Raw genomic sequence first — 21287 nt, forward strand, 5'->3', positions numbered from 1 at the left:
AAGTTATTTCCAAAGATGGCTAAAATGTTATGAGATCGAAATCTAGATTCAGCCATAACATCATAACAAGAAGTAAAATCGATGGACAAAATAAAATACAAATTATTAGTTTTAATAAGTACTATTTATTATTTAATTTATGCTAAGACATATATTATATTGTCAATTAACCATTCAATTTATGATGGAACATCAATTTTGTTGATCTTATGGAACATTAAAAGCCTTTTATGCCAAGAGGGTATAGTAGAGTGAGGCCTAGGGCCATAAATATTTTGCTTATTTGGTAACACAATCATCATTGTAATAATCAGAGTTTTTTTTTTTTTGTTATGTTGGTGGTATACCCGTATCCCCCCACGGGTTGTTGTGTAGCATAACACCATACCCATTACATTCCTTCCTATTGATAAAAAAACACTTGGTAGCAACAAGATTTGACCCCACATCTCAACTACAACCAGCCTGAGGTCATACAAATTGAGCCACCATTCACCAGCAGTTGGCCAACAATCGAGGCTTATAGCAATATATAGAATTAAAAAAAAAAAAAAGAACTACACTTGGACAACCTTATATATATATATATATATATAAATGGCAATTTTATCAATAAAATTGGGGCCTTGTTTGGCCTTGCCCCAAATGGGATAAGTTTTCCCTAATCTCAAATGAGGAAGGGACAATGACATGATTTGCATACAATCCCCTAAACCCGTTTTAAACCCAATGATAAATTATTAAAATTCCCCTAAGTTTAATATTAGGGTAAATTAAAAGACCCCTTGTACTATGGGGTTTGTGACAAAGACACCCTGTACTTTGTTTTGCGACAAAGACCTCCTTCCATTAGCCTTCTGGTGAAATCCGTTGTTGCAATATTTTTTAATCCCCATACTACCCTTGTAATAACTATTCAGAGAAAAACACTATTCATCCTCTTCGACCTCACAATACACAAACAACAGCGGCGATAGTTGTTTTAGTGGTGGCGGACTTTCGAAGTCCTCCCTCTCTCTCTTCTTCCCCTTCCCATTTCTTCTTCCTGATTTCCTCTGTCTTTCGTTCCTTGCAAATGGAGAGAGAGAGTAACTATTTTATCTCGGCTATTGGTGCATCGAAACCTGGAGAATTCTGGTAGTGGGAATTTGGATGTTGTTAATCTGTTAATTATTTTATCTCGACTCCAAGGTAAGATGGACTTTCTCATGGTGTTAATAGTTCTTGACATACCATAGGATTTTACTCGATCCAATTATCAATGCAATCATAGGTAACAATGTGGACAAAAGTGCCAATGGTCCATCAACTCCAGATAACGACTTATTCAAATTCTTAACAAGATTAACGCTTTGCTCTTCTTTGGAAATTCTACTTCAAGATTTCCTGTACCTTGTAGTTTTGACTTGAATGTTTCACAAGAAGCTTCTTCAGACAGCCTGAATAAGACAAATGGGAATACACATGTTCCCTCTACCATGGATTTGCTTGTTGTTCTATCAGCTGCTTTGGCAGCAGCTACACCTAATGCTATTGCACTTCTTTCTCAAAGAAATAGCAAAAGTTGTGATGATAAAAGTAATTTGAACTCCCTTGACCAAGCAGGTGGTTTTCATTTACAGAAGAAGCCAATTTCCGGGTGCCTTTCAATTGGAGGAGAGAGAAGTAATAGTACCTCTCAATCTCCAGCAAAGACTCCAAACTAGCAGGTTCACATATCTAGACCAAGCTTACCATTTCAACTATTTAGTTCCTCTCTTGAGGGTGGCAGCCTACCTAAATTGGGATCTTCCAGGAGATACTTCTCCTCATACAGCAGTAATCCATTGGAAGAGAGGTCTCCTTCATCCTCTCCCATTGTGCAGAAACTATTTCCACTACATTTTGAAATAGAAATTTTGAAACATGAGAGAATGTCCATGAGTGGAGAGGATAATGCAACAATTGAGACCAGCACAACTCGTGGTTGGACATCACCTCTGGAACTCTTTAAAGGGCCAAATGGAAGGCTTGAGAGTGGTTCAACTCAAAACCTACAATATCAAGGAGGATACACTTCCTCATCTGGCTCAGATCATTCACCTGCAAGGAAAAAAAAACAGAGGAAATCGAGAAGAAAGGGGAGGAGAGAAAGGGGAAGGGGAAGAAGAGAGGGAGGACTTCGGAAGTCCGCCGCTACTGTTCGTGCATCGTGAGGTCGAGGAAGATGAACAATATTTTTCTCCGAATAGTTATTACAAGGGCAGTATGGAAATTAAAAAATATTGCAACACTCGATTTCAATGGAAGGAGGTCTTTGTCTCACGGTCATAGTACAGGGGGGTCTTTGTAATTTATCCTTAATATTAACTTTTAAAATATCTCTAAATTTCTCCCAAATTTCTAAAACTTCTAAGATCTCATAATCCCATTTTAAAAATACCCTCAAATTCTCAAAATCCTATTTCTAAAATATACTGAATTCTAATGTAATTTTAGGTGATTGTCTTGGTACAAGGAAAATTCAGTGATTCCCTATCCCTATCCCTAATGGAGAGAATACCTAAGGGGGTTTCTATTTGAGAAGTGGATGATTTTATTAGAGACAATTAAAACGGAGAGGTTTTTCTAATTTTAACTTCTCATATTTTTTGATAATTTTATCCAAAAAGTAACTAACACACGTGTGAGGAATGATAGGAATAGAAAGTATGTGTGAAAGACCCCTCACCTCCCCTCTTTCCTCTTTCTATTATATAATATTATAAATTCAAATATTTTAAATATGACTGAAATTAAGTAATTATCTAAATTGGAAATTGTAGATTTCATGAAATCCACTTCCAATGTTCCCAAACTATAGACAAATGATGTTTTTGGTTTCACGTTTATTAAAAAAACACTACCACATCAACACCACATAGGCGTTGGCATTTATTGCATATGAAGCAAAATGAAACAACTGTTTGGTTTCACCGTTTATCAAATAAATGGTAGAAAACTGAAACGCTTTGATTTTTGTGCATAGGGCATTTAGGGAAACATCAAATTCTTGTTCCCCCCAACGCCCCAACGTTTCTTAAAACTAAATGTTGATATGATACACTTTAATGGGTATTAATCTGAGGTAGAGAGTAAAAAACATTTAAAGTGAAGCCCAACCAAACAATAAAAACAAAAAACATTTAGTATGTATTTGGTTCCGTTTATGTTTATTGAATAAACGTTTGTACTTTATTTGCTGGTAAAAACGAGAAATGCAATAATTATAACCGCTTATGACAATTAGGTACCACCAAGCTCCACATCAGCATAATAGTGAAAAAACGCCTAGCCGTTTGTGGAAGCTTTAAAAAAATTCCACAAACAGATGGCATGCACAAAAACCAAAGTTGACTTCTTTTCATTTTCGATGCATATAGAAGAGCAAGAGAGAAAATACTGAAGTGGTGCCTATGTGGCACCGTCAATAAACGTAAACAGAACCAAACACCCTCTTAAAGTGAAAAAGTACAAATAAACGTTTAAAGTGAAAAACTACAAATAAATGTTTAAAGTGAGAAGGTACAAATAAACAGCCTATACACCCACGGAACCAAACACATACAATATCACCTAACGAAAAAACTATACAATAATGACTCAAGTTCACTGGCATAAAAATCTACTTGTCACCACTAGTGGCACTCATAGAGTTCAAACCCTTTTATTTATGGGTAAAAATCTTAAACATACTTGAGTTTTCATAAATTTACTTAAACATTCCCTTTGATGTTCAAATAGACTAAAACATACCTTGTGGCTATTAAAAATACTTTTTTACCTTTAATTATACTTTAAATTTTCAAAAAGAACAAAAAATACCCAGATATTGTTCGTCTCCCAAATATCACCGTTCAAATACAGAGAGCTAGATTGCCTCATCTTCCCCATTCTCTCCCTCCCCCCTCCATCTTTCTTTCTTTCCCTTCCTCCACCCCTTCAACCCTTCACCGCTGAACATAACAAAAGTGGCAATGAAAATAAAAACAACTCATTGCTACACCTCTTTTCTCTCTCTGCCCCTCTCTTCTTCCCCTTCCCTCTTCTTGCTTCTCTTTTGTCTGTTCCTTCAATCTGCAACCCGCCACCATCACTGAACTGCATTTCTATTGCTACCCTCAACCACGGTCCCCTATTTTAATCCCCCCCCCCCCACTATGCTATTCATTCACCGGCCCCTATCTTTATCTGAAAACTGTTGCAAATGCAGTTGCATAAAGTCAGAAACAGAGCAAGAAATATTGTTCTAGAAGAGTCTAGTATTTTCAAACGGTAAAATTGGAATTTTAGGCTATTAAAACAGGTAAATGAAATGGGAGAAGAAATGAGGATATGTTTAAGTCCACTGGGGGCAGCCCACAAGGTATATTTAAGTCTATTTACAAAATTCAGGGTATGTTTAAGTCGACTTATGAAAACTCAGGGTATATTTAAGTCTTTTACCCTTTATTTATTTAGGGATTGATAAACCATATACATGACATTAAAGCTACCAAACATCATAATATACCTATATTGAAAGGTTGCAATCTGAACTTCGAAGGGGCTTTTCTTGGATCTTACCAGATTGTCAAGGAGTGCAAGGACATATCTTTGGTTTTCAGCCTGCTGCTATACATCATTTTACAGTTAAGCACCAATAACCCCTATTAAGTACTAACTTCTCATTAATTTTTTCCCTTCAAAACAATTGGATATAAAATCAAAAGCACAAGTGAGAAGGTATTCCAGAAGCTTTATCCAATCAGTGTCAATTGCTTCCTGAGCCCACCAGGAATTCAACAAGGTAAATAGTCCAGGTAGGTCAGAGCTGAGAAATGAAGACAGATTTCCGATGACATTGGTCTTAGCCAGCAAGTGGATTTGCATGGATGGTTACACGGTTCAACCTGATCTCGGCAAGAGGTCGATCCCCAGGTCCAGTTTGAGTCTACATAAACCCACAATAGTCAGTATCTTCTAATTTTTTTCTCATAATAAAATTAGTGAAAAAAAGTTCTCTTCTAATCAGAAGATTTAAGCCTATTGTGACTATACTTTTGCAATTGCATGAACATTATCTTTTTAGGCTTGGGATAAGACATAACAAGCAATGACATTTTATGTATCTAAACATAAATCACTTACTTTTTCCATTAGATCGAGGACTTCAAACCCATGAATTACTCTTCCAAACACAGTGTACAATCCGTTCAGATGTGGCTGCTTCGCATAGGTGATGAAAAACTGACTTCCATTGGTGTTGGGTCCACTATTAGCCATTGAAAGTATTCCTCTTGCATTATGCTATAGAGAACAAAATAATAACCAATTAGAATACCCAAAAAAAGACCCTGTTAAGGCTATACAATACAAATATTAACAGGGTAGCAATCAAGATACCTGGAGGAACACAAAAGAATGTGGTCTGTGCTACATATCCAAATTGGCCAAAAAACACACAGTATGCAGTCAAACAGATGCATCAAGAAAGCGGAGGATGCCTTGTATTATACTTGCGATACAGGATAACATACCATCTTAGGTGGCAAAACCAATATAGAGTTCTCACTGGATGCAAGGAGACATCTAGGCCCCAGGCTAACATTTCTTTAATACATTATTAGAGGCTAACATAAAGCCAGTGCAATGGCCTAGGTCTTTTTATTTATTTATTATTCTTTGGGGGTGTAAAAAATGGCAAAGGTCAAGCAGAGTTGGATAACTGTGGAATAGAAATGGTGATTGTAATTGCAAGTAGTTCATGGTATTGAGAAAACTTTTGATCCTTACCTTGAGAGACTCCCGTATCTCATCATTGAACTTTTTTCCCCAAATACTGGTCCCACCTTTGCCAGTGCCTGTTGGATCCCCACCTTGGATCATAAAACCTTTAATATTTCGGTGGAATATAGTACCATCATAGTAACCACTAGCACAGAGAGCCAAGAAATTCTGCATCCAAAAATCAAGCACAAATAAGAACTAACACATTGTAACCATCCAGCTAGTGTTTTAAAGTGCAAGGGGCTTTTTGTGCCAAAGGCAAAGCGCATGCCTTTTTAAAGCAAGACAAATTTTTTTAAAAAAAATGTAAAACAAATTAAAAAATGCAAACTTAAATTTTATAAGAACTAAATGTTTTAAGAAAGCCTATTAGCTCAAATTAAAATACATAAACATAACATATAAAATATATTCAAAGTGAAAATGTAGAAAAAATCAAACATAACATAAAACATATTCAAGCACTCAATAATTCAAGCATGTGAAACTTTCAATCTGTTTACTTCTCTCCCAATTGCATAACAATTTTTTTTAAAAAAAATGTAAAACAAATTAAAAATAATATGTTAAAGAATGCAAACTTAAATTTTATAAGAACTAAATGTTTTAAGAAAGCCTATTAGCTCAAATTAAAATACATAAACATAACATATAAAATATATTCAAAGTGAAAATGTAGAAAAAATCAAACATATTCAAGCACTCAATAATTCAAGCATGTGAAACTTTCAATCTGTTTAGTTCTCTCCCAATTGCATCACTTCAGGTAGTTAATGTGATGTTAAACATCTTGCATTCCTCTTTCTACAAGATCATCCATCTGCCTCTATACCTAGTCCCTTGAGGGAATCCCAGGCATGTTTATGTGAAGCTCCTAAATTTTTAGTCTATATATAAAGAGTCTGGTTTTGTTATTTTAGTTGCATTTTATTATATTTTTAGATTAGAAATCAAATAGTTTGATGAAGAATGTTTTGTATCAAGAAGGATGAGAGGACAACACTTGCAAAAAGGGAGCGTGAGACAACCGCATAAGGACAGTCTGTAGGTTTCTGAAAGTTGAGGTTCAGACATTGAAGAGGATATGTTGTGGAAAGGCTTACATAGGATCAGGTGAAAAGGAGAATGTCTTGGGAAAAGTCCCTCTCCGGGAGACCAAATCCCTTATTTATAGGGAGCTGACCATGTGAGATCGAGCAGTTCTCTTAACATTCCAGAATGTTGTAAAGGGAGTTAGTTAAGCCGCAGATCCATAGGGGATGACTTAGTTAAAATAAAGAAATGACAACTGACATCATTCTAGTGATTACAGATGAAATTTCTCACAAACATTTCTAGTGTAACAACGAATACCCAAGAGACCAATGAAATCATACAATTCAACTCAACTCAATGTTCTCTATCAAGAGTCATACTTTCTGTAAATGAAATCATAAATAAATAAAAAAAAAACAATTACAATAATACCAGGATAACGTCACATGATAGAGGACATTATACCTTGTGGTAGACCTGAAGATAATATAGGGAAACTAAAGTTAACCATGGAAGCAGAAACATACTGGAAGATCTTTTACTTGGACAGAATGCATACAACCTGAAAGCAATGCTTTGATCATGAGAAGAACATGAACGTCAACCATCTAAGTGTGAATCTCTACAGTTGGTTCACACAGTTAAGAACCTTGATGAAAACACATGCATAACAATTAGCATACCATAATAGATGTCTAAAGAACACCTAAATCAGTCGATGACCAATTAGGTCAGCAACTTGGGATGACAAAGATATCTCTTATGGCCTGATCTATTAGGATTTAGGAGAGCTGGGCTCTGACCAATGAAACTGTTCAAGATCCAATACAACCTAAACCAATGTTCTGGAAACTGGACAGGACCAAACAGAACCCTTCAGACAGTCTCTAAGCCCCAAATTGGTTAGGTATTGGTTTCAGTTTGCAGTTGACTTGGTCAAACATATTTTATGTTCTAACCTACTTGAAACTGTCTGAAAATCAATATTCTGGATGCCAATAATGGTTTAGATTCATGTAATATTGTATTTCGACAGCTAGAACCATCAGACCTGCTCTACAAGTTAATACCATAGTTACCTAAATTGCTAGTAAGCCTAGTGAGTTGCAAACTGGTTAGCCACCTACCAGTTTGTATGCTGGTTTGGTTGGGATTAAAACAGGTGGCAATTAGTAAGAAGACTCCTAACAAGAACAAATAAGACTGTGGCAGGGTTGCTAAGCATTTTACGTTTTACGTTTACGTTTTATATCAAATATAAAAATGTTACTATGTAATAGGTAGATAAATTCGTTTTGCAGCTCTTTCTAAGCACCAAATACCTGTATCTGATATAAGCAGTCCATAGCAATCGTTGATACAGCAAGCATACAACAAAGAATTGTAAAGTTCCGCCAATGGTTAAGTAAAATGTCTACAAAGGCAACACCAAGACCGTGTCTTTTCTCAAAATAAATAAATAAATAAATAAGGTGAAGCTACAACCCCTGGGGTGAGAAGAACCAATCCCAAATACCAGAGTAGATTCATCGGGTGTTTGTATTTGAAATATCCCATCTAATACTAGGACCTGACATTAATGTAAGTTATTTATGTTGATTGTTCAAGGTTCAAGCCAAACAACTACTTGGTGGTTTGCGTAAACCATTAGTTTGTTTGACATTCAGAATTACTACTTGTTTGCTTGTCTAGTTGGTAATGGCCATAAAGCGATGATATTACAGCCCTAAATTCCAAACTAAACTCGCTCACTAACACACCCAAAAAAAGTACAAGAAAGAAGAATAGGTATTTGCAAAGATAAGACGATGAATTCGAGATTTCTAATCTAATCTAGCTCGTACTTCATTTATCCATCGAGCCATAATTAAGAAACAGTTTCATATCACCGAAATTATCAGATGAAGTTCCAAAAAGAGCTTAAGCTCGAACCTCGGCTGTTTTGGGAGCCTCGTCGCACGAGATCTCGCACTTTAGGTCGCCGAGATTTGTATGCAACGTAACTGACTGCAAGCACAAACAAATGAATTTGAAATTATCAGAAAATAAACAAACGAATTTGAGAAGCAAGGATCAGAACTTTTAAAAGAAAAGGGAACGAGTGACTGCTAGAGCTGTTCGACAAAATAACGCAATGAACACGAACCATTTTGCGCTTTGTCCGAGTGGAGGGCAGAAAATCCGCTTGAACTTGGACGGCCCAAACACGGTTGGTTGTAACAGGGGTTCGAGAAGATATATAAGCGTTTTAATGACTGATGAGTCGAGCCAGGGTGCGGTGCGGTGTGGTGCGGTCAACGTGAACTTAGTCCAAGAACAAATTCAGTTTGTGGGTCTGATAACTGATAAGTTTATTTAATATTGGTGTAGGTCCGGAACTTAGGCCGAGTTAGGAAAGAGTACAAATGCAAATATGTAAAATAATGCAAAATATAAGGTTTTGCACTCTACATATTTGCATTTATACTCCTTCTAAACTGAGCCTTAAGGTCAAGTTTGGGAGTGCTTATTCAAAAAAAAAAGATTATGTTTGATGAATAGATGATTTGAGAAATAAGTTCTTTTCTTTTTTCATTTTCCAAATTAGCGGTTGCAGGAATTGATTTCACGTCAATACCGGAGAGAACTAGTTAACATACCAATGGGCCACCCTCATTGGTTTTTTTAGTCAAATAAGTATGCATTGCTATTTGGCAATCTCTTTCCTAAATCATTTATACTTATTTTAAGTATTTATTGGGGTGAGGATGTTTAGTAAGCTATTTGTCTAATAAGTACTTGATTTTGTGAAAATAACATTTTTAGCCCTATTTCACAAATCCATATAAATATGGATCTACATGTAACGCATGTGGAATGCCACGTGGCCCCACATGGTATAATAATAATAATAATAATAATAATAATAATAATAATAATAATAATAATAATAATAATAATAATGATGATGATGATGATGATGATGATGATGATGATGATGACGACCAGTGGTGGAACTAAGAATTTTCTTTAGGGGGGGATTAAACAAGAAAATGAGATAGGGAGAAGAAGAAATAGGGTTTCGAGAAAATGGTTTGGATTTATTATAGATTTTTTATCGAGAAAAAGTAAGTTTTTTTATTAAATTTTGGGAATTGGAGAGCCTCAGAGAGAGATCCTTTACAATTTTAGTTCAAAATTTAGGGGAGGGGAGAGGGGGGGAATTATGTTTCTAACCCAACCTCCACTAGGTAACCATGGTTTTAACAAAAAGCATGGGGGGCTAGGAACCCCACCAATATACTTGGCTCCGCCCTTAATGATAACAACAATAATAATAAATAATAAATACTAGCATTAAAATAATAATATAATAATAAATAATGAAAAACAATATAAATAAGTAATAAATGCTATTTCAAAATAATATAGAATACGTCTAAAGAGTAAATTTTATTAGAGATGCAAACAAATCGGATTTGATTTGAATTAGGGTATATTTGAAATCGATTCGAAGATCCAATCAGATCTTATAAATACTGATTCAAATTCGATTATAATCAAGACGTCGGATATTTGAATCTGATATGATCTAATTTAATTTTAAAAAATAATAATTAGCTAATAAAAGGAAAAGAAAACATAAAAATTTAAATAAAGAAAAATAAAAAATACAAGTATTATTTCAACTATTTTCATCATATATATACAAGTTTTTTTAAAATAAATAATATAAAAAGTTTAAAAAAATGCAATATAAATAACATATATATACATATATTATAAATAAATAAGTAAATAAAAGACATTTATATTGGATTGAGACAGGGGGATCCATATCTGAATTCGGTTATCCGATACAGATCATGATAGGACTAGAATCGGATCAGATCATGATCCGATCCATTTGCACCCCTAAATTTTATGTACTTTTAAAAAGTACTTTCAAGAAGAAGAAGAAGAATATAATAAATTATAATGATAATAATAATAATAATAACAACAAGCATCTAACAATGCATTATTATTTGAATAATATCCCTAAAAAATCTAAAAAAAAGTTATAGTTTTATGTTTTGTTCACTAGAATATACAAAAAAATAATATCGCTAAAAATGACCCAAGTAGTTCGATTAGGAAGACATACCTCTTGTCGCTAGGGGTGAGCATTCAGTTTATTCAGTTAAAAACTGAACCGAATTATAGGAAAACCGAAATACCAAAACCAAAATTTTTGGTTCGGTTTTTCAGTTATTTTAGTTAAAACTGAATTTCAATAACATATACCATATTAAATATATTACATATATATATTATAACATAATATATAATTTTATTATATTATATATTACATGTTATATAGCAAAGCTCAGTTAATTCGGTTTTTTTAGTTAATTGAATTTCTAATTCTAAAAACCAAAACCGAAATAAATAAACCAAATTAACCGAAAACCAAAATAATTGAACCGAAAATAAATGAAACCAAAATTTTAAGTTTGTTTTTTTTTTGTTTTAAGTTTTAATCAAATAATGCTCACCCCTACTTATCTTTGGTGAGTTTTCGATCGATTTGTTGCTCAAAAACCATATCTATGAAAAGAAAACACCCAGATCTGGTTTCTAGCATTAAAAAAACCCAAAATACAGAGAAAGAGGGAGTGTAGATGCAAGTGAAACAAATAAAAACTGAAAACAATGCACCTATTGATAGTTCTTAGTCGTTTTCTCAGTCATCGGTTGCCTCCTTTGTTACACCCACCGCTACAATAACCTCCCTGCGCAAATGGAGAAGACAAGAGGGTTTTCTCCATTCATGAGTGCAATATGGGGGTTTTGAAATTTTTTAAGGGACAAACTCATCTCAAAAAAATAGGAATAAGCACTTATTTGCCAAACAGGACCAATTACTTATTTTCCACTTATTGTGTGATCCTACCACTTATTTTAAATATTTATTTGAATAAGCACTTATTTTATGTGAAATCAAACAATACCCAAGTACTTAAAAATAATTGCTCATTCTAAATAATCGCTCATTAGCATTTGGTGAAAAAGCACTTATTTCAAATAGGGGTGATAGGATAGGAAGGAAATAAGCACTTGAACTGAATTTTGGGCTTCTCAACTAAGCACTTATTCTCAAAATGAGCACTTATTTTCCAAATGTCATTAAGTGCTTATTGGTATGGTCCCCACCCAAAATAAGTGTTTATTCTAATAAATGTATAAGCATTTGGTGAAAAGGCACTCATGGAAGGCTAAGATAGGCCAAAGAGGAAACAAGTGATTATTAAATAAACACTTGAAAATAAGCCTGAATTTTGGGTTCTCAAATAAGCGTTTATTCTTGGAATAAGCACTTGTTTTAGGCTTATTTCTCAAATGCCAATAAGTGCTTATTGGTATAGTTTCGACCCAACATAAGTGCTAATTCAAATAAATGCTTATTTTTAAGCACTCCCAAACTTGGCCTAAATTAGTTTGGCATCAACTAGATGTTCTTCCATAAATGGGTTGTGTTGGTTAGGATTGAGTCCCTATTAGGTATTACTTAAAATAAGCATTTATTCATGTTAGACAGTTTATGTATGCCCTTAGCTTCAATCTAATTTGATGTACTTTTGTTATTTAGTGGAAATAAATAAAGTGCATGTTTGATTCATGTTGTTTGGTTTAACTCTGTGTAAAACCCTAAAACTGGACATTTGTAGAGACTCATGTTAGTTTTAAATGTTCACAGCCGTTGGATAAGTCTGGGGAGATTTATCCTGTCAAGGCTGATGCTGGTGTGACACCAAGTGTTGGGGTGGCCTGTCTCAGCCATCAGGGTAAGACCCGAGGCACATGCAGTATGGGATTACTTGAATCCTTGAACCGGACCAGATTTCCAGTCTTGCCCTGGACCTTGGAGATAGATGGGCAAAACTGGAAAGTTGCGCCTGACCCCTAGACTCGATTATGACACTTCACTAGGTGCTGGATCAGGCTGCCTTTGATATGCCAATCAGTGAGATCCTTAGTGGGGATCAAAACCTGGGTATGTTGGGACAGTTTGAGAATTCATCTGAGTGGGTGGTCATAGTGACAGAATCAGCCACTTTGTCGGACAAAGGGTAATGATCGGGAATGCACTCTCTCTGATGGAAACCAAACTGCCGGCAGTTGATTTCAATCGTTGGAATTTTGTTTTGCAAAATTAATATATTTACATATATATGTACGGTTTCAAAATGTTTGCAAATGGTTTTAATTCCTGGGATCCATGTGAGAGGAGAGTGTGGCACTGTTCCTTGCAGCCGAGGGAGAGGTCCTCTCTTGTCGGGCAGTGCTTGATCATTAAGGGCTGAGAGGTTAAGTGTAAGACCATTTAGGATAATACCTGATGGATCTTGCACATGCCCACAGTCCCTGGGTTTTTATAAGATGGCTTGGCCCAGGGACCACTTAATGTAAGTGTTGGGCCCATAGGGTCCATACGATGGACTCAAGGGGTTCATTGAGTTTTTCAGTGAATTCGGCTGGGCCTTGTATTAAAGGCTAGGCCGAACCCATGTGGCTGGTGTGTAGATCAATGCTTGGGTCCCACGCCATACAAAGAAGCCCAACTGGGCAGCAGATTGGAAGCTAATTAAACACTAAACACTTAATGGGCCAAAAGCCCATTTCGAGGTGGGCTGATATGATCACCCATCCAGGGGGCGAATTTTAGATTGAAGTTAGTAAAAGGATTGGGCTCTTAGCTCTATCCACTCTTAGAGACCAAATTCAAATCAGATTTGAATCTGGTAACCTCCTGATAAGATCAGGAGTAAGCTAACTCTATCTGGGAAAGGGATTAAGATCATCCCCTATCCAAATACTGATTTGGATTGGGATAACTCCTAAGGAGGAGATTTCTTAATCAAGAAGAAGAAAGGAGGAGATTTTCGAACCAACTAAGAGGGAGAAATATCAGATTTCGAACCAAGCAAGATTGCAAGAAGGGTTCCTGCGATTTGAGATTAGATCTCATACTCTCCAGAAAAGAAAAACAGTTCAGCCTTTTTCGTTTCTAGAGATCTCCTCCTGCCGCCACCATCTGCAATATTGCAAGATTCGATCTTTGCAGAAAAGAAAGTCAAGAAACTAGTTCTTGACATCAGTCTTGCAAGAAAGACTGAAAGAATTCAGTGTTTAGTACATCCAGGGGATTCTTGTGAAGGATCCAGTGTGTAGGACGCACCCTGCTAGTTCTGTTCCATCCACAGCTGTGTCATCTTCAGCAGGGATAGATCTTGGAGCATTCTTTGGGCGTGAACACCAACTTTGGGAGATACTGCTTCTCCGGATCAGGTATAATCCTCCCATTTATCTTTTGGTACAGATCTGGTTTGATTAGGGTTCAAGTAGATCCTTGAATATTGTATTCTAAATTTAGGGAATATGATTCCCAGTTGGGAGAAGGTAGGAAATTTTTGAAATTCGCCCACCCATTCCGCAACCTTTATGGCGTCCATTAGATGGATTCTACCATTCTTTCAATTCAAATAAGTATTGTTCCCAAAAGATTCAAAATACCTACATTGCCCCTCTATATCTATCGTATTCTCCATTTCTACGAACCAGAGGTGACAATTGAAAAACCTAGGCAGAGGCTTGAGCAACCAAAGAGGACTCCATAATTAATGTAAGTGAAATCGCCATTTCTTTTTTATTTCTCACCATTTTTAGGCTACAATTCTGTTATGGTGGGTTTTAACCTATTTTCCCCATTTTCTCTCAAATCTGACGACAATTGGTGGTGAATTCTAAGTTCTTTTTTTATCTCTTATTATTCCTAGCAATTTTCTTGATGAAAGTGTTAAAATCCAATTCATGCAAATAAAAATGGTGGTCAATTTGCTAATATTTGCTTACAAATTTAGCTTATATATTTTATTAATCACAAGGAAAACATTATGTATTATTGTCTATTGTTATTGCTATTACTATTACGTACTATCTATATAAATATATTAACCTGAAATGTGTAGAAAGGAAAGCTTGAGAACTCAAGAAATAGAATCTAATAGTAACTTTTGCCCTTTTTTTCCTTTGAAATTACAAGAATGCCACATAAAGGCAAATCCCCTTATGTGGTTGACTTGTAATTGCCCCTGTGTTATTCGAAAATTACATGAGTACCACATATAAGACAAACTTTCTAACTTGTAATTGCATTTATTGTATTTGAAAATTATAAGACTACCACATATACGAAAAACCTTCTAACTTATAATTGCCTTTATTGTATTCGAAAATTACAAGACTACCACATATAAGACAAAACTTCCAATTCAATTGACTCTAAGCCATTCAAAAATGGGCCCGGATATAGTAAGCACGTTAGGTAAGCACAATGAATGAGCACGTAATAGCGGTATGACACATGTCCTAGTTAATGTGCCTTTCATCCAAACTTTTTTGTTCTGTTAGACAAAAATTATCTATTATTTTATTATCTTTGTCAAAATAATTAAAAATAAAAACAATGAAAAAGGAAAACCTAAACGTGTTGTGAGTTGGGACTCATTTACGTTTTCTTTTTTCATTGTTTTTTATTTTTAATTATTTTGACAAAGATAATAAAATAATGGATAATTTCTGCCTAACAGAGCAAAAAAAGTATGGATGAAAGGCACATGAATTAGGACATGTGTCACACAGCTATTACGTGCTCACTCATTGTGCTTACCTAACGTGCCTACTACATCCGGACCCTTCAAAAATTACAGGAGTACCACATATAAGACAAATTTACTCTCTTTACAACAAAGCCTCTGTGATATTCAAAAATTACAGCAATACCATATATAATTATTTATGATTATCTCTCTTAATTCTCTCTCTCCTCCTATTCTTTATCTCAAGTTTTATTTATTCATTTATTTATTTTTATTATTATCTAAGCATTTATTTATTTAATAAAATTAAATAAATTATTTTAAATGAATAGAATAAAAGAGATTTGACATTGAGAGAAATATTTTAATAGACATTTATTTATTTATTTATTATTATCTAAGCATTTATTTAGTTAATAAAAGTAAATAAATTATTTATAAATTAGTAAAATAAAGGAGATTTGACATTGACAAAAAGATTATAATAGAGATTTATTTATTTATTTAGAAATAATTTACTAACAAATTATTCTCTCCCATTGAGCCCAATATTTAGGTAGGGTTGTCAATGGGTCAGGTCCAGCCCGATAGACCCAATGGACCCGAACCGATTGGGTCGGTTCTAGTTCCAGGAATTGGAACCAATGGGTCAATTTCAGGTCTTAATATAGGGTCTCAATTACTATCAGTTTAGAATATATATAATGTATAATATATTAAATAAATTATATATATACTATATATATAATATATATAGAATATTTAATATATATTATACATAAATATTTATTTTTTATTTATTATAATCTGGTCCATTGGGTTAGACCTGATTGTCTCGAGAATCGATTGGTTTGGTTCTGGTCCAAAAATTACAAACCCTATTGGGTCCGGGTCTAGATCCAGGTCCTCAACATTTCATGTTGGGCCGACTCTGGTTCCAACTAGTTCCGGCCTAGATCCGGCCCGTTGACAGTCCTATATCAATCAAACATATTCAAGGGAGCCATGGCTTCCCTACGTCCCCTTGGCTCCACCCCTAGGTTGGAATTAAACCTATTCACAGGTCACGTCGGGATGTGACCTTTGCCTTTATATCAACCGAACATATTCAAGTCCAAGTTTGAGCATGATTGGACCATCGGGCCTAGATCTTGAGCCCAAGCCTGACCCCTATATAAAGCCCAAAGCTCGACTAAGAAAATTGAGAAAAAAAGATTTGTATTCTTTATTTAACAACAAAAATGATTTATTTATATTAAATTGACTTCAACATTGAAAATTTAATTAATTAATTATTGTTTTATTTTATTAAATTATATATATTATTATCCATAATTTTTATTTATTTAATTCAACATGAGCCCATAATTTAGGGTTGTCAATGGGTCGGGTTTGGTTCTAGATAACTTGGACTAGTCATGCCCCAATAATAAATGAATTATTACATTTTTATATTATTACAATAAATAATTGAATTATTTATTTTACAAAATTAAGTAAATTATTATCCATAGATTTTCTATTTATTTAGTTTACTAAATTATTCAATTAGTTAATAATTTATTTTACTAACAAATTATTTCTCTTTCTCCCTGAGCCTAATAATTTAGGGCTATCAATAGGTTAGGTTTGCATTGGGTAGGGGCGGAGCTAGTAATTTTTTATGAGGGGGCTTAAATCTAAGTGGATTGGGGAAGGGGTAATTTAGGGCTATCAATAACCAATTGGTTAGGTCTGGGTTGGGTAGGAGCAAAGCTAGGAATTTTTTATGAGGGGTGCCAAAATCTAAGTAGATTGGGGGGGTAGGGGAATAAATATGGATGGCCATTAGGGGGGGGGGCAACCATTGGAGTGGGGAGTGGGAAAATATACATGAAGAGTGGGGATTTGTTGGGCCATAGGGGGCCATGGCTCCTTGGGGTTCCCTGTCTCTGCCCTGGGGTCGGAATTAAACTTATTCACAGGCCACACGAGGCTTTGCCTTTATATCAATAAAACATATTCAGCCCAAGCCTGAGCATGACTGGACCATCGGGCCTAGATCTTAAGCCCAAGCTTGACCCGCATATAAAGCCCAAAGCCCAGCCAGGAAATTGAGAAAAAAAGTTTTGTATTCTTTATTTAACAAAAAAATTGATTTATTTATATTAAAGTGACTTCAAAATTGGAAATTTTATTTATTTATTTTATTAATTTAAACATACTATTATCCATAAATTTCTACTTTTTTAAATAAATAAATTTTCCTAAAAACTATTAATAAAAAATTTTACCTTTTGTAAATTCATTTTTTCCTATACAATAATTTAGCTTTTGCTTGCAGGGGCCCCTCTAATAGTTACAAAGAAATTATTTTTTCAGTTATTAATAGTATTTTCTTATATAAAATAAATTATTTAATAATGCCATGTGGGTCTATATGTATTGTGAGGGTTAGAATTGTCATTCTCATTGAAATGGTATATATATACACATTTGCTAATTTAGGGTTATAAATGTTATTTCTAGAAAAATAAATACTTATTTGTTAAGTGGCTCACCAAACACTGTATCCCAAATAAATACTTAAAATAAGTAAAAGTGGCTTGGAAAAGGACCCTAAACACTAATAAGAACTTAATTAAATAAGTACTTAAAAAATAACTATTTATTTCTCAAATCACTTCTTGCTCAAACAGTTTTAATATGTGCAGCTGTGGGTGATCATTGCTATGCCCTCGTGGGCTTAGGTCTAGTTTTTGTGTCGAATCTGGTCTAGCCTATGTTCGCAGACGAGCCAAGCGTGGTCCAAAAACTTCCAAGTCTAAAAGGTCCATTGTGCTTAAAAAGCTTGGGAGATTGGAGCCTTGACAGTGAAGATTCAGGACTGGGCCTATATTTCAGGGTTCAGTCCCAGTGTGTGAGTCAGGCCATGTGTATTGTCATTGGCTAGAGGAGTATGTTTAGGGGCGTTTTGGTTAATATAGATAGAATTTGATTAGAAAAATGTCGCAGAGGAACTCCCGCAACCAATCACATCGTTTCAGGCACTGTGTTTTGCCGTTGAAAGCTTCAGCAATAAATCCACACTCAAGATTGATTCATCTTTTTCTCAATTCCTTTGACTTTTATCAACTTCAAATTGATTTCAGCAATAAATCCAAACCATCAATCCACTGAGTTGGTTGTAAGGCATCCCTTATATCCAGGAAGTGCAAGTTCAAATCATAAAAATCAGCTAATTATCACTAATCTCACTAATCCACTAAGTCTAACATATAAATAATGGATAAAGGCAGAGTTTCGTCTTGGTATGATAACTGATTGGACCTGGGTCCTTCAATAGATGAAGTTGAAGATGATGCCGATTTTGCTTTAAACAAGGTTATTAATCAGGATGGGTAATGGAACTTTGCTGCACATAATGATGTCCCATCATTGCTAATATTATCAATGGTGTTAAAGATTTCAATTGGTTTGGAATTGTAATATGAATCGGCAAATTCTCTCTCACCTCCCCTTGGGAGCTAACGAGAAATCAAGACCCCTTAATTGATTGGGATGGTTTTGTTTGGAGGAAAGGGTTATCCACCAAAATTTCAATGTTTATGTGGAGATTCATGGTGTTGTTCTGACTGATAATCTCGTTATAAAAAGAGGTGTTAACATGGTCTCGAAATGCCGTTGTTGTAGATAAGGTTTTCGAATGGCTGTTGATTTGGACGGTCGGACTGTTTGGCCAAGGAATCGTTCAAGCAACCGGTTCTGTTTTACCCCAAATCTAGTCTTTGACCAAAAATTGTTGAAAAAGTCAACAACTTGTTGATCCGGGCGGTCAATCCGTCGACCCGTTCAATAGCTTTTGATCATTTTTTGTTTTTTAATTTATTTGTCAGAACGGGCTGTTTGTTCGAACCAAACGGTTAAACTGTTGACTCAGAAACCGATGGCCAGAACGATTTCATTTTCAGGTCATTTTATAAAGCGCAGGTTGTAGAAGCCATAGATCCGAAACCTTCAATCACTTATTTGCAGCTGGAATAATGGCTCAAAAGATTTGGATCAATTTCTCTAAGTTACTTAACATCCATATTAATTCATCGGAACATATTGTTGGTCAGTTAAAAATTGGTGGAGACTGTGCAAATGATTCTCAAGTTGATCATATTGTTGCTATCACCCTTTCAATCATAGAAATTTTATGGATCATTTGGATGTAAAAGAGTTTTTAAAGGCAAAGGTTCCCTCTCTAGTGTTTGGATTGTTAAAAGTGAAAAAAATGGCATGTTGATATTAGCAATATTGGTTTTCTTTTATGTCTCCATATCATAGAATAATTGATATAGAACCAGAAAGCAATAATGAAGTCTTGTTGAAATCATTAATGCTATGTTTGGTTTGAAGGAAAAGGTAGGGAAAAGAAAGAAAAGGTAAGGAAATTTTTACAAACCTTTATAAAGTTCCCTACTTTTCCTTCAAACTAAACATGGCCTAAAGGAACCATTTATCACTCATGGTTGATTACCTATACTCATATAAATATTAGAAGTTGTCTTAGTAATATGGAGTTTGTGATCAATCATTCCTTATGAGAAGGTAATAGATGGGTTGATCTCTTGGGGCAAGGTTATAACCTATACTCATATCAATCATTCCTTAAAATTCTTCACATACTCATATCAATCATTCCTTAACATCCTGGTTCTGTGTTGTCTAATTTCTTTTGAAGATTGTTTGTAATTCTATTTAGGAGGGTTTCGAGTAGGTAAACTAAGTTTGGGGTAAGGTGGGTTACGTCCTCCCCTGTTTCTGAAATCTCTCATGAGCTTGATTAATAAATTTTAAGGTAGTGGCCCCTTCACCTAGAGTAACGTTTAGGGTTAAAAAAAAGTCTAGTATATGACATTTGATGGTGAATGATTTGGATATTCCTAGTTGGAGGTTAGTTAGGATGTTGGTCTGCTTTGTTGGTCAATCAAACTGCAAGAAAGCAAATTCAGAGGACCCGGGGTGGCTTATCTAGTGTGGATGCTCCGATTCTTAAGTTAATAACTATGTGCGAGCTAAAGGCTTGTGAGCTAGAAGGCTAGTGAGCAAATAATCGCACATACCTTATAATGTTGGGGTTGGTGCCCTTATATAGGCGAGCTGCCATAGGTCTTACGAAACACCTCCTAAATCCCCATCCCACGCCACTAAGAATTTGTTCCGCGCTTGGAGGTGGACTTCGTGTGGCTGATAAGGCTTATCGAGTCCGTCCAATCCGGGCGGGGTAAGGATAAGGCTTGCGGATATGTGGCGTGATTCCAGAGATGTCAGAGACAGCTAGTTGGCTAACTTCTAAAAATTGACTACGTGTCACCTCGGCAGGTCGGGCCATCACGAACTGCTCGTACTTCAGTTTTGGCCGAAGTGCTTGAAGTACCCAAGCTGACCTAGCTCACTGAGGTGGCAAGAAATGCTGAATTGTCATCGGTGTTATCAGGTCAATCCTCATGTCCGAGTGTTGACAGGTCGAACTAAATTACCCACTCACATGAAGGCGTTTTATGTATTCGGGTTGGATTATGTGCTTGGCATGCATCTATACCCCAGCCCCACCCTGCATTGGCACCCATCTTACACACCACTCCATATGATGAGCCTTTTCTCTAAAGCACAACCTTTCTAATTGTATGCTTCTTCAAATGGAACAAATAAGGGAAAATGATGTTTGATTTGAAAGAGTGATATCAGGAAAATGGTTTTAGGACCAGCAAAAAACAAGTCACGCCATGTTTATGTTGGCACTTGGCAATTGTCATGTTATTCTTGGCTACATAATAAGTGGAGTTCACACGTTGGATATGTTCACAGCAAAAAACT

General features: G+C 35.2%; 1 protein-coding gene across 2 annotated transcripts; it reads right to left on the reverse strand.

Moving 5' to 3' along the window:
* Positions 1-4536: 4536 nt before the first annotated feature.
* On the reverse strand, positions 4537-9115 carry LOC104611869 (Cyclophilin-like peptidyl-prolyl cis-trans isomerase family protein). 2 transcript variants are annotated; one of them, XM_088895721.1, is made up of 6 exons: positions 8969-9025; positions 8755-8829; positions 7288-7384; positions 5794-5955; positions 5149-5307; positions 4537-4951 (listed from the first exon to the last, which is right to left on the reverse strand). In XM_088895721.1, the coding sequence occupies exons 3-6, from the start codon at positions 7345-7347 to the stop codon at positions 4868-4870; spliced, it is 465 nt and encodes a 154-aa protein (XP_088751847.1). In that variant the 5' UTR covers positions 7348-7384; positions 8755-8829; positions 8969-9025; the 3' UTR covers positions 4537-4867. The 2 variants fall into 2 exon arrangements, with proteins under 2 accessions (XP_088751847.1, XP_010277425.1); XM_010279123.3 differs by lacking the exon at positions 7288-7384 and having other exon boundaries at positions 8969-9115.
* Positions 9116-21287: the final 12172 nt, after the last annotated feature.

This window comes from Nelumbo nucifera, chromosome 1 (assembly GCF_055504915.1).
Source record: "Nelumbo nucifera cultivar China Antique chromosome 1, China Antique-T2T, whole genome shotgun sequence".
Taxonomy (NCBI): domain Eukaryota; kingdom Viridiplantae; phylum Streptophyta; class Magnoliopsida; order Proteales; family Nelumbonaceae; genus Nelumbo; species Nelumbo nucifera.

Excerpts from the sequence above, each read along its gene's own strand:
- LOC104611869 (XM_010279123.3), bottom strand. Across the intron at positions 5,956-8,754 it reads AGGCTCCCAAAACAGCCGAG|AATTTCTTGGCTCTCTGTGC; the intron begins GTTCGAGCTTAA and ends TTTTGGATGCAG. Across the intron at positions 5,308-5,793 it reads AGATACGGGAGTCTCTCAAG|CATAATGCAAGAGGAATACT; the intron begins GTAAGGATCAAA and ends TGTTCTCTATAG.